This window comes from Mustela erminea, chromosome 6, assembly GCF_009829155.1.
Source record: "Mustela erminea isolate mMusErm1 chromosome 6, mMusErm1.Pri, whole genome shotgun sequence".
NCBI lineage: Eukaryota > Metazoa > Chordata > Mammalia > Carnivora > Mustelidae > Mustela > Mustela erminea.
The window spans coordinates 98,922,924-98,941,172 of NC_045619.1; the positions used below are offsets into that span (position 1 = coordinate 98,922,924).

The window sequence follows — 18,249 nt, forward strand, 5'->3', positions numbered from 1 at the left end:
CTTTGGTCCTGCCATCAAGAGTACTTGGCTCCTCGTTATAAGGCTGAAATTAATGAGCTGTGTGACTGTGAAGAAGTCACATAACCTCTCTGAACCTTCTACACCACTTCTGAAGGACTGGGATGCTGGAACACAAGATATTTCAGACCCACTCCAACTTAAAATATTGGGACACCTACTCTGTCGTCTATTTCCAATACCAATAATTTAATACTAAGCTAGCTACAGAATAAAGAAAGGTTATCCCTTCAATAAAAACACCTTCACTGTTTAAGACAGAAAGACAGACAGACAGACACACAGACACACACACACACACACACACACACACACACACACACACACACAAAGGCTTAGACATGGAAACTCGGACAGAAGACAGAAGAGATTTCCCAGGCTCTATTTTCCCCACATGCTGCCATGTGGAGGCCAGAATGTTATGTCCCCTACAATATTCACGTGAACAATCATTGAACAACATTTTCCCTGAGGACTCTGAGTTGGGGACTATGAGTTGGGAACCACACTCATCCTAAAACATAGCTGGTCATCAATGACCCTCTTCATTCCAGAAAGAGCCACATCATCAATCCTTCACCACCTCCCATCCCATCTGTCCTGTCTCCCTTCCTGTAGGAGGTGGCTGCCCAGCTGGAGCCATCCCCCAGCTCACTCACAGCAAGGCTTGAGCCAGGTTCTGGGCTCCCCAGCAGAAGGTGGGCAGAGCCATGTGCAACACCCCGTGCCTGCTTCAAGGGTTACTGCAGCCGCGCAGCCTGCTCCTCCACACCGGCCCTCGGCTGCACCCTCACGGACAAGCACAAGGATGGTAGGCTCGACATGGAGGAAGGGGACAGGGAAGAAGTTGGTTCCTGCAAGACTGTGAAGAGCAGGGCCATCTGCAGCAGGACCCGTCCCCTTCCAACAGGCAAGCACAACAGAAACAAACCAGGTCTCCTTGTGCCACGGTCCTTGGGGCACCTACAAGAGCAGCTCAGGCTCTGTCGGGCTGATGAGCTGGCCCTGGGCAGCAGGTCCTTTCCTCCACGAGGACCAGGGCCCCTCACACACACAGACTCAACCACTCAATGCCACAGTTAATCACAGATCTCTTTTCCGAGGAGTTTTGAAATGAAACTGAGTCTGTCGTTAGACACAGGTGAGTAGTATGAAGGAGACAGCGGTACATACCAAACGTGCCATAGAATCCTCTAGGTCTGCTAGTCCCCACGCCATACTTCAGAGATGCCAAAACTGCCACCTTTGTGGGAGAAAAGTCAGGTCTTAAAGCTTTATCTTCAGGGTTCCAAACTGACGTTTCCTACTCTTTAGCCCTCCTCCCGGAGCGCCCCGCTGCCAACTATGTTCCTTTCTTTCTTAGAAGTGTGGCAATTCTGACTGGACATGAAGAGGAGATACATGCAAACATGTAAGGACAGAACTTAAAACATGGAAAAGCGGTGTTAGTCTGATTATCCAAACATGGTTAACTCAAGACCTTTATGATTTTTGGCATTTCTGGGCAGAAGTCTTTCCTCCAAACGGCTCACTGTCCTCCCAGGACACAGAGCCATTTCCGAGGCAAACCTCCGACTGTGACCTGGGGGCTGGCTCACAGGGCTCCCTGGATGTCACGGCCCCCAAGCCACACCACACACCCTGACTGCCCACCCTCTCTCGAACCCAGGTCACAACACGGCTCTACCAAGAAAGAGCGATGGCCAATGGCCAGCAAAGGGAGCCCCTTACCATGTTCTAGTTGGTCTCGTCTCTCCTGCCCAGTTTTCTAAGTAATTTGCGATTATGCACAAGGTCTACTTACCTTGACCCGAGCGTTATCCAACAATCCCAGGAAATTAAAGGAGGCAAAGTTGACACATTTCTTTCCATTCACCACATGTTGTGGCTGGGGGTCTGAGAAAGAGAGGACAGAAGTAGATTTGAGCAGATATTCACATTCCAGGGCACGTGCTGTCACAACACTCTGGGGCCACATGAGACACAAAACTGATGTCACTCAACTACCCTGGCTGTACACCAGTCTCCTAGCTTCTGCTCAAACTAACTGATTTCAGATTTATTGATTTCTAGAAAGAGTTTGAGTACACACATGGGAACAGGGGAGAGGCAGAGGGAGAGAGAGAATCCCAAGCAGACTCAGAGCTGAGTGTGGAACTTAATGCAGAGCTTGATCTCGTGACCCTAAAACCACGACCTGAGCCTTAATCAAGAGTCAGCTGCTTCACTGACAGAGCCACCCAGGCACCTTCTTCTCATTATTTTTGAAGTGTAAAATTAAAAAGTGGTATTTATGAATCAGCCACTAGTTTTATTATCAGGCTAATTTGTAGTACTTAAAATAACAACAACAAACAAGTGAGCTATAATTCCAACACAGATAAATGGCAAACTTTTATTTGATTTTAAAACTCATTAAGAAAGAAGTAGCTAAATAAAATGAAGTACCTTGGGAGAAAATTTGGAATAAGACAAAAATGAAGGAAATATAAAGACATCAAAATCAAAAGCAAGAATGGGCAGAAAACGTTTGGCTTTATAGTTAAATAGTTTCAAAATACACGTTAACTACAGAAAAGAGATAACAGCAGTCAGTGGGCTAGGTTTCCCAGTTCTATAGTTAGTGCTAGAATACTGTGTAAGAAGGATCCTGCCCCAGCCCTGGGGAGAAATAAAGCAACAGGGTGTCCAGTAGCCTGGGAGCCCAGGTCTCAGCTAGGCTGGGACCGCAGACAGGCTCTTGAGATGACCACAAGTGCTCTGCTAATGATACTTTCACAGGAAGACCGGAAAACCCTGCTCTTGGGCCAGATTCAAAGAACTGGTTTTCAAGGAGAGAAACAGACAATTCTGGGCAACCTGGGAAGGAAGAGAATGACCACCAGAAGCAAGTGGACCTGTACAGAAGGCAGGAGGCCTCTGGGAAAAGAACATGGGGCGCACCTGCATTCCAGCTCCTCCTGGCTTCTGAAGCTCGGGGAAGCTTCCGAGACCAGTGAGTCTCTGCTCCTTCATCCATTAAATCGGGAGAAAACCCACCTCTCTGGAGTACAGCTCTAAGTACTTGGTCCATAAGAGGTGCTCTCTAAATATTCCTTCCTTCTTCCCTATGGCCTCAAGGGCTTCTCCTTCCAACCACCTGCTCTGACTCTGAACCCAACATGTCATTCAGTGGCCTTCTTAGGTTTCCCGCTTCTGCTGGCATGGAGTCGCTGGCGCTCGGAAAGAGAAAAGATGGAGCCACTATGGAGACAAGTCTGTAGTAAAGGCTGCTGCTGGGAAAGTCAAGGCTGTTCTACAAAAACTAATAAGCAAAAACAAAACAAAATGAAACAAAACCACTAACAGAGAAATCAAACCATCCAGGAAAAGTACACCCCAAACCGCTGAGCACAGCTGATAAGCTGTCAGGAGGCAGCATGATGTAGGAGTCCGGGACCTAGTTCCTGTCGGCACCTGGAGCAGGGAAAGGGCAGCTGCGGGCAGAAACGGAAGGATCCCACCCGTGCTCTGCGCAGCTTTGCAGGGATGTCACACTCGGCCTTTACCACGGAACACCAGAGAACGGGACCCTTCAGGATCTCTCGCAGATGCAAATACAGCCAAGCTAGAAAGACAGTTTCACAATGAAGGCATCAGAGGACAGAAGGTGGGAAAATAAAACCCTTCCCAACCAAAAGCCACAACATCACTATTAGTGAGAGTCAGTAATTAGAAAGTGAACTTAAGTGTTTTAACAGAAGGACACTAGGATTACAGAACTGCACAAACAATGGGTTGGGTAGCAGTGTGAAAGCAGCTCCCTAGAGCAACGAAAGACTCCAGAGCCCAAGAGAACTATGTGCATACAAACATCTGGCAAATGACGGCAGATGCACCACAAACTGCCAAATCACACACATATCTTTTTCTATGGAGCAAAATAAAGTTGGATAAACATGCACAAAGGTGAATTCTAGGCATATTAAAAACCTAGAAGATATTTTGGAAGAGGTAACAAAAGAAAATGTGGAGGAATGTCCTTGCGACGCCAGGGAGTATGGAGAGGATTTCTGCACAAGTCCTCCCACACACTAAGAGAGAGACCAAAATGGATGAATCGGAGTAAAAATTAAGAATTTAGTTGGGGACCCTGGAGCACTCAGTCAGTTAGGCATCCAACCCTTGATCTCAGCTAAGATCTTGGTCTCAGAGTCGTGAGTTTAGGCCCTGTGTTGGGCTCTGCTGTGCATGGAGCCTACTTTAAAAAAAAGAGAGAGGGAGAGAATTTGGTTCAGTGATGACACCGCAGACAAAGCTCACAGATGGGCAACACTTACCGAACACTTCACCGAACCGAAGATGCCATGGCCATTTTTAAAGGAAGGAAAACTGTGATGAAAATAGGAGGATGTTTTCTTGTGATCTTACAATTTCTGACTTTACACCGAATGAGAAGTTCTATTAGGTATCTCAGACACAGATTTCTGTCACACTACGTCTGCACAACTAAGCGAGAAAACATAACAGAAATCCATCAACACATCCCTAACCGCTCCATGGGAGCCCCGGCTGTTTGCTCCACGGCTCCAAGTCACAGACCGCATGGGTGCACTGACAAGACCCCTCTCTGCTGTCAGGAGTGCCTCGTGTCGTGCAGGGTGCTCCCTCATCATCGCCAAGCTTGCCCGACAGGTTAGCATCTCCCACACCTCAAATTCTGATGCCGAACTCTCTCCCTGGACTGAATTCATCTTTCCCCCAATGGAATCGCATTTCTAAAAGCCAGCTGCAACCACCCACAGGCAGGAATCTGACGGAGGGAGGCTCAAGCTTCAGTCACTGCAGCCTCTGCTCACTGGCTGGGAGGAGTCTGGATCTCTCCCTGGCCAGCCGCTGGTTTCCCTGCCAGCAGCACTCACAGCTCTGTGGAGGAGTCAGCGGTAAGTGCAGCCAGGACCAGTTTACAGGGACAGAGACAAGGATGTCCCTGCTGACAACAACTCTCAGGGGCCCTAAGATTCATCCCAGTTCAGAGATCTGACGATAGGAAGAACACGAACGTGTGTCTTGAAACTGACATACAGAGTACTACACTGAAAACGGACCACAGGAAGAAAAGTCTACAAGGCACATGGGATTCGGGCTAATCAAGACACGCACTTGAAATGCAGCAAGAAGAGGTGAAGACATGAAAAGGCATTCACAGAATGGGAAAACCCCAGCAGCTCCTAAGCAGATGAAATGATACTCAAAGGCCCAAATAATCTGAAAATTACAAAATAAAACAACATTGCCCAGCAGGGCTGTGGGAAGCTGGGCCTCCATATCCCAACTCAGGGGAGCGGAGATGGATGCACCACCAGGTAGGGAAGCCCCACAGAGAAATGAGACAGGCATGTGTCAGGACATACTGCTGGCTCCAGAGACCCACACAGATGCACAAGGGGCCAGTAATCACCAGATTTTGTGTGGCAGCAGGGAGTGGGCGCAGCTGAGGAACCCAACATGAGCAAAGCGGCTAAGTACACAATGGAGGCCTACACAGCAGGAGGAAGGAAAGAGCGAAAAGCACATCCAGCCCTCCCCATCCAGTCTGCGCTGAGTGAAATCTCTTCACTATCCCTTAACGCCAGTTTTGATTCACTATATGTGCTCAGCACATTCCTGGGACACAATGGGCACCCAAACATACGCCTGGGTGGCTCAGTGGGTTAAGCCGCTGCCTTCGGCTCAGGTCATGATCTCAAGGTCTTGGGATCGAGTCCCACATCAGGCTCTTTGCTCAGCAGGGGGCCTGCTTCCCTTCTTCTCTCTCTGCCTGCCTCTCTGCCTACTTGCGATCTCTCTCTCTGTGAAATAAATAAATAAATAAATCTTTAAAACAAAACAAAAAAAAGAGTGTGAATAAATAAGAATCAGAAAGAAGTTGGAGCACAAAATTAAAAACATACTTCATAAAACATTAAGATCTATTTCCAAAGGTAGTGTGACAATTAACACTGGGAAACTGCATGAAGCAGACTTGGGGTGCTGGAGGGGAGGCTGGGGGAAGGCTGGAGGGGAAGCTGAGGGGAAGCCTGGAGGGGGGGCTGGAGGGGGAGCAGCACGGTTCAATGCCAGTCATAAGAAGAACTAGGGATTCCAGGCCCCTCCCAAAGGAAGCAATCTTCAACTACAGCCCCTAACCGGGAGAGAGGGGCACAGCATCTCCTACAAAAGACCCACCAGCCCTGCAGCTCAGCCAGCGAGAAGCCCTCACGGGCCTGGACTCTTGCTTGCCTCCAATAAAATTTCATTAAAACAACCCCTCTCGGGGCGCCTGGGTGGCTCAGTGGGTTAAAGCCTCTGCCTTGGGCTCAGGTCATGATCCCAGGTCCTGGGATCAAGCCCCGCATCGGGCTCTCTGCTCAGTGGGGAGCCTGCTTCCTCCTCTCTCTCTGCCTGCCTCTCTGCCTATTTGTTATCTCTGTCTGTCAAATAAACAAATAAAATCTTAAAACAACAACAACAACAACAACAAAAACAACAACAAAACCCCTCTCAACAGCCTCCTCCCTCAGAAAATGACATTCCTCTCCCTTGTTTGTTGGACTTACCCATGGTTTAGCCCTAACTTGCTGGTCCCAAACTGTCATTTTTATTCCCAAATGAATCCATTTTTATTGGTAAAAATAACTATTTTTAAGGTTAACAATACATGCATAATAAAAATAAAATGCATCACTTTAGTAATTCAGACATATAGGACATCAAGTGATGACTGAAAGTTCAGTGGAAGTATTTCAGGGGGCGGTCAAGTGGGGGCCTGGGGAGAGGACGAAAGGAGACAAGGTGTAAAACAACAGCGCTGCCCTGTGCGGGCGCCGACCAAACTGGAACAGAGGACAGGGTCAGCACTTGTGTCCACAAGGCCCCACGTGGAGAAACTAAGACGGAGCATCCACCGAGACAGAAGACAAGACTTTGGCAGAGCTGAGTGAGAAGCGGGACCCAAGCAAACACTGCCTGCGGGGGAAACACGACCCCAAACGTGCACCATCATACACGTCTGTACTAAAGGCGTGTGGTCCACGCTACCCGAGAAACTGCTTCAAGCCAATTCACTCAGAAACGGTAAGAAGAAATGGACAATTACTAACGGACAATAACCAAAACTCACTCAGTTTGAAGAACTCACTGAAGACAGGGAGTTTGGGACTAAAAATCTAGTCTCAACACAACAAACAGTGCGACGAATACAGACGTGTTAAAGGGAGGTGGAGGGTCAGTAACGCGTCCTCCAGCTGAGCAGCCCCTCCACGACTGAAAGCTGAAGCCGGCCCCCATCGTGCCAACAGAGCTGTGGGGTAACTTGCCAATGGGGAGTTGAGGTAGGCAGGCAGGCAGGGCAGTGAGCATGAAGCCGCTCTGCGCCTAGTCCAGGCGAGCCTTGCCCTGGCTCTTCGGTAGCACAGGGCATGGGGGCACAGTCACAGGGTAGTCATCTAAACTGGGGTCTTCTGCAGGCCAGTGATCCCGACCAGTTACCTACGGTGTCTTCTTTAGGGAAGATCGGAACAAGCCTCCCCCCTTCTGGTCAGGGCATACGTTAACCTCCACGGGGCCCAGACCACAGAGCCCTGGTGAGGTCACTGCATGGGCATGAAACTGGAGGGCCAGAGACGGAGTCAGTGTTGTCAGCATGCCTACCACACAATGACTAAGAGGAGGGCAAGGCCGATTATATCTGATACCTGAACTGGACCAGCAACAGGAAGGGAAAAGAAGAAACAAAACTCACATTTCAACATGCAGGTCAAGAATCCCAAACATTAACAGAACAAACCAGCAACGTCTAAAAACTAATCAAACAGCCTTATTCCAGGTATTTAAGAATTATTTATGAATAGAAGACCTACCAGTGGCCTCTGGTAAAATGAACAAAACCTGCGGTCCCTTCTAATGGAACATAAGATGCCTCCAAGGTCTAACTATCTGATGCTACTATGACCAGGATGCAGGGAAGGACAACTCCTGGCAAATGGACAGGTTGTATATGAGAAGTCAGAGACCAGAAAGAAAGCTGCACGTGAGCCAGCAGTGAGCAGCTCAGCCGCTGCTCCTGGAAAATGACCCCCTCTCACCCCGTGGAACAGTTCCCTGTGAGCATGAGGGCAGCTGGAAATCTGGTAAGCAGCAGCCACTCGCTCAGATCCCCTTCCTACTCTGCAGAAAGACAGCAGAACTTCCTCCCTGGAAAAGCCTGAGTATAACTTCAAGTACTACAGACAGCTGCGGGATGGTACTGTGCTGAAAACAGGAATCAAGTACAAACCCACATGATGAAAAATGGGACGCCGAGCACTCCTCCTGGAAACAAAGAAGGAAACCTGCATAATCTCAAATCAGGGAAGGATTGTAAAACCAATAAAAAAGCACAAGCAACAAAAGAACAAAAAAGAACTCTAGACTTCATAAAAATTAGAAACATTTGTGCTTCAAAGCACACTGTCAGAGAAGCGACAAACCCACAGAATGGGGGAAAATATCTGCATGTTGTATTTTTGATAAGGGACTGGTATCCAAAATATACAAAGTGTTCTTATAACTCAATGATAAAAAGACAATAACCCAATTAGAAAATGGGCAAATGACTTAAGTAGGCTATTCTCCAGAAAAGACGTATAAATGGCACGAAAAGATGCTCAGCATCATTAATCATTGGGAAATCCCAACCATGGAGGGTTCACTCCCCACCTAGCAGGATGGTCACAATGAAAGACAGCATTGGCCAAGACAGGGAGAAATGACTCATGCATTGCTGGTGAGAATGGAAAATGATTCAGCCACTTTGGAAAACAGACTGGTGGGTCCTCAAAGTAAGTTCCCACAAACTTCAACAATTCCATTCTTAGGTGTATATTCAGGAGAAATAAAAACATATGTCCGCAGAGGAAATGTGTACATGGAGGCGCCACGGTGGCTCAGTCGGTTAACTGTCTGCTTTTGTGTCAGGTCTTGATCCCGGGGTCCTGGGACTAAGTGCCTGCAGCTGAGCTTCCTGCTCAGTGTGGAGTTGCTTCTCTGCCTCCCTCTGCCCATCCCCTGCTTGTGCATGCACACTCTCTCTCTAATAAAATCTTAAAAAAAAGTACACAAATACTCATGGGAGTTTATGCACACATATAATTTTTTTCCTTTCATATACTACGGTGGAAACAACCCTTAATGCCCATCAACTGAAGAATGTACAAAGTATGATATATTCAGAGTAAAATACTGTATTATTCAGACAAACCTGACACAAGCTACTATGACATGGACAAACCTTGGAAATGTGATGCTAAATGAAAGAAATCAGACACAAAGAGCCATACTGCATGATTCCTTTAAAGTCCAAACAGGCCAACACACAGAATAAGTAGATTAGTACGTGTCACGGGAAAGTAGATGGGAAACGGGGGGCATGGGGGGGTGAGTGTGTGTGGGTGTGCAATTTCTTTCTGGGGTGATAAAAATATTCTGTGGTTGCCTGGGTGGCTCAGTGGGTTAAGCCTCTGCCTTCGGCTCAGTTCATGATCTCAAGGTCCTGGGATGGAGCCCCACATCGGGCTCTCTGCTCAGTGGGGAGCCTGCTTCCTCCTCTGTCTCTGCCTGCCTCTCTGCCTACTTGTGATCTCTGTCTGTCAAATAAATAAATAAAATCTTAAAAAAAAAAATTCTGAAATGAGACAGTGGCAATGGTTGCACAAATCTGTGAACATACTAAAACCCACTCAATTGTGGTGAAATAAAAGACTGAATTTCATGGTCTGAGGATTATGTCAATAAGGCTATTATTGAAAGAAAAAAACTCTCCAAGTTAAGTAAATTCACTTACTCTTGGGTTAACCCAGTACTGAATGAACAGCACTAGTGCGTTCACTGAAAAGTAGCTACATTTTTTTTCTACAGATTTTATTTATTTATTTGACAGACAGAGATCACAAATAGGCAGAGAAGCAGGCAGAGAGAGAGGGGGAAGCAGGCTCTCCACTGAGCAGAGAGCCCAATATGGGACTCGATCCCAGGACCCTGAGATCATGACCTGAGCCGAAGGCAGAGGCTTTAACCCACTGAGCCACCCAGGCACCCCAAGACAATCAGTCTTTATGAAGAATATTACACAGCTTTACTGTAGGAGAGACAGACACGCCGGCAGAGGAGAAACAAAGCCAAAAACAGAGCTGTCAGAAGGGCAGGCACTATACAGAAAAAGGGAAACTTCTACTCAGTAGGTAAACAATGGACAAGTCAATGCAAGCTGGGACAGCTGACCACCGTACTGACACAGGCACATTTGACCTCGGGGGGGCAGGGAAGGACTTTTTAACCATGGCACTGATGATGAGTAAGTCCGAGTTCAGAATGCATAAAAATTCTGGATGACCACAGCAACGCACAGAGTGAAGAATGCAAACCTCCCTTCCATCAGCGCAGGAGTTGAAGGACACACTCGGAGAAATATGCCGCATCACATTTTTAGACAAAATACTCAATAATTTCATGGCGTCAAGGATACGTGTTAAAAGTATAAATAGAGGAACACCTGGCTGGCTCAGTTGGTCAGGTGTCCGACTCTTGACTTTGGCTCCTGATCGCCGGGTCTTGAGTTCAAGTCCTACATTACACTGTGTGCTCAGCGTGGAACCCGTTGAAGGTTCTCTGTCTCCCTCTGTCCCTCTCTGTTCTTGGGCACGCTCTCTCTCTCTCCCTCTCTAAACTAAAGAAATGAAATTTTTTTTTAAAAGGTTTAAATGTTAAGTGAAAGACATCCACCAATTTCATGAAAATGGTTGTTCTTTGCGGGTGAGAAGAGTAAGTGGTAGATGGGAAGGTGTTTCTTAGCTATAACCAGAACGTTTTATTTCTTTCTTAAGGTAGATTTGAAATAAAGATAGCAATATGTTAATGCCTATTTATCCTGCATGGTGGCTTTACATGGGTCAGATATTTCCTACAAACTTAAAATACTTCTTAATTTAAGAAAGCATACATGGTAAAGTAAAGACAAGCAACAGAAGAACTAAACACAAAGACAGATCAGACCTTGCAACAAGCGGGGAGAGAGGCAGCACAAGGAAGGTCAAGTTTCAGAACTCGAACTGTCAAAGTCAAATGCTGCTATCTATAGCTACCTCACTAAGCAGAAGTGTGAGCACACTATTCATATCTGGTTATGAAGGTAACCTACAACAGATCTAAAATCAGAAACAATGAAGCTGAGAAAAAGTAGGAGCACTGCTTTTCATTTTAAGTCTGTCTCACTATTTGAAGAATTACCAGGAGCATGTATAATTTCACAAAACAAGGTTTTTGGTTTTTGTTTTTTTAATGGAAGAAAGGGACAAATTGCAATGCCCAAACTAGAGACCATAAAACTGTCCGTACATCCTTAAGAGTCATATATTGGGCACTAAAACAGTTTCTGAGCTTCTGGAGATTTCACACTGTTTGATTTCCGCTAGAAATACTACATAAGACTCTGTATGCTTTGGCAAGTATACCTACAGGAGAGCAAATACACATACTTCGAGAAGCAAACCACTTTACCCTGAAACGATGTTGTAGTTGAGAGCAGGATGGTCTTTTGAGATGGGAGGAACAAGAGGTTCTGGCTGCCACTCTTCAATCAATTCTTCCTTTTCCTACGGGAGAGAAGGAAACAAAATACAGCAGGGTGCTGGTCACTGTTTTGTTCCCACACTTCTGTTAAAAGCAACCAGTAAGTTCCTTATCTGTTCCTGAACAGCAGCCCGCGAGGCCACGTCACGCACACTGCCCACCTGTGACCTGGGGCCAGATGTCAGAAGCATCACAGGATCCCCTTGTATTCAAGAGACTGCAGATCTGTAAAACCGAAGGACACTGCATCTATGTTGCCAGAAATAAGGCTTTAAAAACAGTTTTTTTTTCTTCCATAGGTTTTAGGGTAAGATGTCCACGATTACTAAATCTTGCTAAGTTCAGCTTTCAGAGGACGACTCTGAAGTTATGTCTAATCATTCTCTTAAAAAATATAGGTATGTGTGGACTGCCAGCTTTATAAACAAAAATTCAAAATACCAGGAATGACGAACCGCTTACAAAGCTGAGCTAGAAACCAGCCACCTGATCATTCATAACGAGTTCTGAAATGCCAAGAGAAAAAGCTGAGACAGCACCTCTGCCCCGGATGGCCCAATCTTACTGCAATGCTATCCAGAGTGTTCCATACATGGTAATCTCATAAGGCAGTCAGAACAAAATGGTGGAGAAGAATCTGTGGCCAAGGTGAGGGCATCTCTCCAAAGAGAGGTTCAACTATCCACCAGCCTAGTAAAGGCTACATGAAATCATGTGATAAGACATGCCCTACTCTGCATTAAGCAGATTTCCCAAATATATTTGCCCTAAGAACCGTATGCTTCATGTCCTTTCGGGGACACTGCCTGACTGTCCTACAAGGAATATGAACGATCAGGACGGCAGCAGCCAGTCAGCACAGCATGGGAAGTGATCATCACGCTGCTGCCTTAATTCTGACCCATCTCCATGTTGCACCCAGTGCTGCCTTGTGAACCAGAGGTGCAGAGATTTTCATGGAAAAACCTTTCTCACAGTCATGGGTCTCTCTGAACATCCTGGCCCAATGATACAGGGGCTGGACAGGGAAAGGGCCCGAGGGACGGAAACCACGGTGTGGTCAGAACTGCTCTCCCCTCCTGCACTGGAGTGCCATTCCTAGGTGCTCCCATTGAAGTGAGAGGACAAGCTTCTTTCCACAAGCCTCCCCAACCTTCAGGTGAACGGGACGCCACGTGGGCAGTGCCACAGTCCCCTAGACACTTCTGCTTCCTAAGGTTTGCCTGGCTTGGGCTTGGGCTGGGTCCCTTACCACAGAGAAATTCAGTTTGGGGTGGGGAGGTGGGAGGATTGTTTCCTACTCGGAATTTCCTTCATGAAGAACCCAGGGAAAATTTTGTTTAGGTTTCAGAACCAGTGGTGTTCTTCCTGAGCAGCTCACATCACTCTGCACGTATCATCGAAATCCTGTCACTGCCCAGGCTTTCCTCCTACCATCTGTTCCTAACTCTGCTGCTTCCCTAACACAGTGCAGCATTCTGTGGCAGGGTGCCCCTCTGGGTGGCTACTTTACCCCTGGCTTCTCCACGTTCTGCTTCCCTGATATTTCCTTTCCCTTGATTGTTTACATGACAGAAAATATTTTAACATATATAGATGAGCCACCACAAGTACTTTTTGGAAGGGTGTACCAACTGCAATCATACAGTGAGTAATAAAAGATTTAATTTCTTACCTTGACTATAAGATCAGATCATTCTTTTAATCTGTACGTTTTAGAGAACAGAAGTCTGATTATCCAGAGAATTAGAATGCCTTCCAAAATAAGGTGGTAAGCAGGAGCCTAAGAATGAATCAAAAACCGAAAAAGAAATGAAGTAAACACTTATAAAATCTGCACATAAATTGTGATGCACTCATATATTGCCTCCCATTACCTTAAACCTATTGCTTCTAAAGATTTATTTTCAAAAATCCTTTTATTTCTAATTCCTCTCACCATTTCTAACAGTCAGCAATTTCTCCTTCACAAAAAAATCTGATAGCACAGCTTTAAAACCTCCATAGGAAAGAAATTTAATTCTTAAAATAAAATCGGATGTAGAAGCCCAAGACGTGGAACAATATCAACTATCAGATCAGTTGGATAATGTACGTTTCTACTGGTGGGAAAGGACAGCAACCAATACATCACAGCTTTGCTAGCCTTCTTCTACCCCAGTGAACCATGGATGAGTTAGGAGAGTTATCTGAAATTCAGTTTCCACAATTCTTGGTGTTTTGCACATCTTACTCTATTTTCCATATCCCTGATAAGGCTCTTTAAATCCTTCTTGGAGGGCGCCTGGGTGGCTCAGTAGGTTAAGCCTCCGCCTTCAGCTCAGGTCATGATCCCGGGGTCCTGGGATCGAGTCCGGGATCGGGCTCTCTGCTCAGCAGGGGGGCCTGCTTCCTCCTCTCTTTCTGCCTGCCTCTCTGCCTACTTGTGATCTCTGTCTGTCAAATAAATAAATAAAATCTTAAAAAAAAATAAAACAAATCCTTCTTGAACACAGATGAGAGAAAAAGACTTTATAAATGCCTAAAGGAATGGCAGAGTTTTTTTCTTACAGCAGTTCCCCAAAAGTACACAGTGTGTTCCACGTCAACAGGCATAAAGACATCTCACTGAAATTATCCATGCCAGGTCTTCTTTCCACTGTACATTTCTAAGATAAAGGCTGGGCTGACCTCTGTCTTTTGTACAACTAGACACACTAAGTGCGTGTTGAAGATTCCACACAGTGACTAAACCCCAGTCAGCTATAGAGTGATTTACTCCAATAAGCTGTCAGGGAAAGTCATTTAAAAGAGGTATTTAGAAATGTAAATACAAGTTATGTGCAAACATTAGACAAAAAGAAAGTGAAGATGATTCACCGCAGTTAAAAACAAAAACCCAGAATGTGGAGACAGGAAAACTGCAGACAAACTGATAGGTTAACTTTTATTTTTTTTTCTTTTTCAGTTAAAAAGTTTTATTATGGAACATATGATAGGTTAACTTTTAAGTCGATATACAATTTTCTAACTACACACATATGTTACATCCACACACTATTATTTCTCTTTTGGGTGTAAGACCCCTCAAATTCTATACACTAACTGTAACAAAACTGGGAGCAAGAATGGAAATCTCTGTTTAAGATTTTTAAATATACTGATTTCCCTTGAATACAATTCATTTAAGAATAAGGACTCCAGTCTACATATTCTTTTGGTTTTCTTAGAACATATGGATGGCTCAGTCACTTGGGTGTCTCCTTTTGGCTCGGGGTCATGATCCCAGGGTCCCGGGATCCGGTCCTGTGTATGTGTGTGTGTGGGGGGCGGTCCTTGCCCAGTGGGGAGCCTGCTTCTCCCTCTGATGCTCCCCCTGCTTGTGGTTGCTCTCTCACAAGTAAATAAAATCTTTAAGAAAAAAAAAATTCTTTTGGTTTTTCTCAGCACTTGTACTCTAGTAGGCAAGCAACTCGCTCTACAAAGAAACTGTAAGAAAAACGGAAATACCGATTGTCTACTGGATTAATCAAAATCACAAATGCGACTTCTTTTCCTGGTAATGTTCCATCCAAGAGAATGCCTCACTCCTGATCAATTGTGCAGTCCTCACAAAGGAAGCAGCAGCACAGAACAGGAAATTGTTCATTTTTTTTAAACTTTTTTAAAACGTCCACGGCAGTGGCTTTTTTTTTTTTTTTTAAGATTTTCTTTTATTTATTTATCAGAGAGAGAGGGCGAGAGAGCAAGCACAGGCAGACAGAATGGCAGACAGAGGCAGAGGGAGAAGCAGGCTCCCCGTGGAGCAAGGAGCTCGATGCGGGACTCGATTCCAGGCCGCCGGGATCATGACCTGAGCCGAACGCAGCTGCTCAACCAACTGAGCCACCCAGGCGTCCCATGACAATGGCTAAAATCTGTTACTATAATGCGGATCGTACTGGCCATCGCGTACATCACATCTGTTCTGTCAACAGTTTTTCAATAGTTCTGAGAAGTCTCGCAGGGAAGAACAGCTGTCTCCCCTGCCTGCAAGCAGCTACGTCAGCTTTTACAGACCTGTCCGAGGAAACCCGGGATTCCGGGCACTGGCACAGGAATTCCCGCCTTTCGTTCCCGGCGCCCTCCCCCGCACCGACGCCGTCCCGCAGCACAGCCACCCGGCGCACGAGGCTGTGTAAACACAATCCCAAGTTACGGGCCCTTCACTTCTAGCCGCGTGGGCACCGACCCCGCGGGGACAGAACGTGTGGAAAGTCCTCCCGGCCCGGGCGGCGGAGCTCCGCGGACGCTGGTGGGGCGAACGCTCGCTCTCAGACAGCGGTTCTGCTGCCGAGCCGCCCGACGCACCTGAAGCGGCCGGCCGTTCGGGAACGCGAGCGCTCCGCGTCCAGAACACGCAGGAAGGGCACGTTTACCGGACAGAAAGTGGACACACGGGGGAGAACGGCGACGACTTCATATTGCCCTCCCCTCGGCTTCCGGGACACCTCGCGCCGACAGGAGCAAACTCCCGCACTCGGTTCCATCCTCCCGTCTGCTCCGCCTCCCGAGCTCCCCAGTTGCCTGAGGCCGACGGACCGAGCTCTCCCACCGCAGCTTCGCCACCCCGACTCGCCACCCGTCCCGGCTCGGGAGCGTCAAGAGCACCCTCGCCCCTGCGCCCCCCTCCTGTTTCCCTCCCAGCGCCGAAGGAGACCCTCGGTTCCCGCTCCGCCCGAGTCTCCCCGCGAGCCCCTCCAGCCGGAAACGCCGGGATCGGGGCGCGACGCAACCAGCCTCACCCAGGACCCGTCGCACCCCGCAAGGCCCTGTGTGGTCGCGAGCCGCTCGAGCGCTCAAGCTCACCTTGTAAAGCGCCTGCACCATCTCCACCAGAACCCACTACTCCGCAGCGGTTGCCATGGTCAGCCACCGGCGCTCTCTTCTGGAAGGCGGGTCTCAGCCCAGTGACGTAAGGCCTGGGGGCGGGGCTGGCGAGCGGGGGGGGGGGCACCTCCTCCCGGCGCCTGCGCGCTAGAGGAAAGCGAGCGGCTTGGTTCGCAGAGGCGGTGGCTGTCCGCCTTGGGGTCTTCCCGGCATCCGGGAGAAGCGGGAGCAGATATTCTGCGGCCGTGCGGTCGCAGGACCGGTTCCGGGCCCCCGGGAGGGAGGCTAACAGTAAATACCTGCCCTGCACTCGCAGGCCTGCTCTTCCCTTCTCCATGACAGAAGGAACCCACGAAGGCACTTTCCTAAGTAAAAATTACAGAAATGCCCAGAAACAGCGGCCTCTCCTGTAGCACTTGCAGGTTTCTGCTCGGACCAACGCTGGCGGGGCGAGGTTCTCCAGCAGTGCGGCATGCGGCTTCCGCCACCTCCGCGGGCTCCTGCCGACGCGGTGCAGCTTCTGGAACTTTCTTGGGCTAGTGCGGACGCGGTGCGCGGGCGCTGGCAGCCGATGCTGCAAGCCAGCGGGCCGGAGTCTGCGGCCGCACGTGTCCGTGATTGCCCCGCAGCTTTCCTGCTCCGGCCCCTCAGCCGCGCGTGTCTTATCCCGGGCAGCCCCTGCCTCGGAGCGCCGCGTCCCACATGCGTTCCGTTCAGGTTCACAGACTCGACCACGCACGCACCTGGCTGTCCGCCGCGGCCCCTCGGACCGCAGACGCGTGTGGGGCTCCTGCCCTCACACTGACCTCCGCCGCCACATACCGCGCTCCTGGGCCAGGAGGGCTGGCGGCCCCGGGGCGTTGCGGCCCTTCACACCGCGGGAAGCGCAGCCAGGCTCTGGCTCAGCAACGGGGATGCTCCATCTTTCTGGAACTTTCCCCAGCTTGGTGGTGTTTAAAGGACATCTCGCTGACTTCTTGTCTTGATGCTTCTGGTTGTCCGTGACATTTAACGACTTCTCTTGGCATGTGCAGCACTTCCAGGAATCACCAATTTGCATTCTTTGCCCATTTTTCTTTTGGTGACTTTCATCTTCTTACGGATTTACAGGAGCTCTTTCTACATGCTGGGTATCTCATATTTTTCCCGTTTCATAGGTGACATTTTTGCCTGGTTTCTTTCTGGCTGTTTACGTTGTCTCTGTCACACCTACCTTTTGGACTTCATGTCACGTGTCACACTGTCCCTGACTGCCTCTGGATTCAGATCCTGCTTGCGAAGGGCATCTCCGCGGGATCTGTGCTATCCTCCCGAGCTTGAGTCAGCCTGTTGCTGTGCACACTTAGCTCTTTAACTACTCTGTTACATGTCCTTTCCTGGCTCTGCGGAGGTATTTGAGTGGACCCTTCAGTGTCCTGCTTAGATCTTCAGCAAAACGTTGTCCAGCCACATCCGGGGCCCTCTCTCTCTCTCTGTCTGTCGAGGCTACTCCCTCAACAATGAAACTACTCATTTTTCGTCCCTTGCCATATGGATAAGCCAAGATTCTCCTGAGTCATCAGGAGCAAGGGCTTCTGCTTCACCTTAACCTCTTTCTTCTCCCATTTCAATACAACCAGCAGGAAGGGACCTGCCTTACCTTACATGCTTTGCTTAGAAATTTCAGCTGATTATTCAAGTTCATCACCGACAGGTTCTACTTTCCCCAGGTCTGCGGGACACAATTCAGCCAAGTTCTTTGCTGGCACAGCGCAAGCA

General features: G+C 48.1%; 1 protein-coding gene across 1 annotated transcript in view; it reads right to left on the reverse strand.

Moving 5' to 3' along the window:
- LOC116593606 overlaps positions 1-17,551 on the reverse strand; it is a 56,125-nt gene extending 38,574 nt beyond the window's left edge. The window contains 7 exon segments of the mRNA XM_032347884.1: positions 1,192-1,261; positions 1,823-1,914; positions 11,572-11,651; positions 15,682-15,795; positions 16,041-16,188; positions 16,471-16,638; positions 17,314-17,551. Coding sequence (XP_032203775.1) covers positions 1,192-1,261; positions 1,823-1,914; positions 11,572-11,651; positions 15,682-15,795; positions 16,041-16,188; positions 16,471-16,638; positions 17,314-17,551 — 910 coding nt within the window.
- Positions 17,552-18,249: the final 698 nt, after the last annotated feature.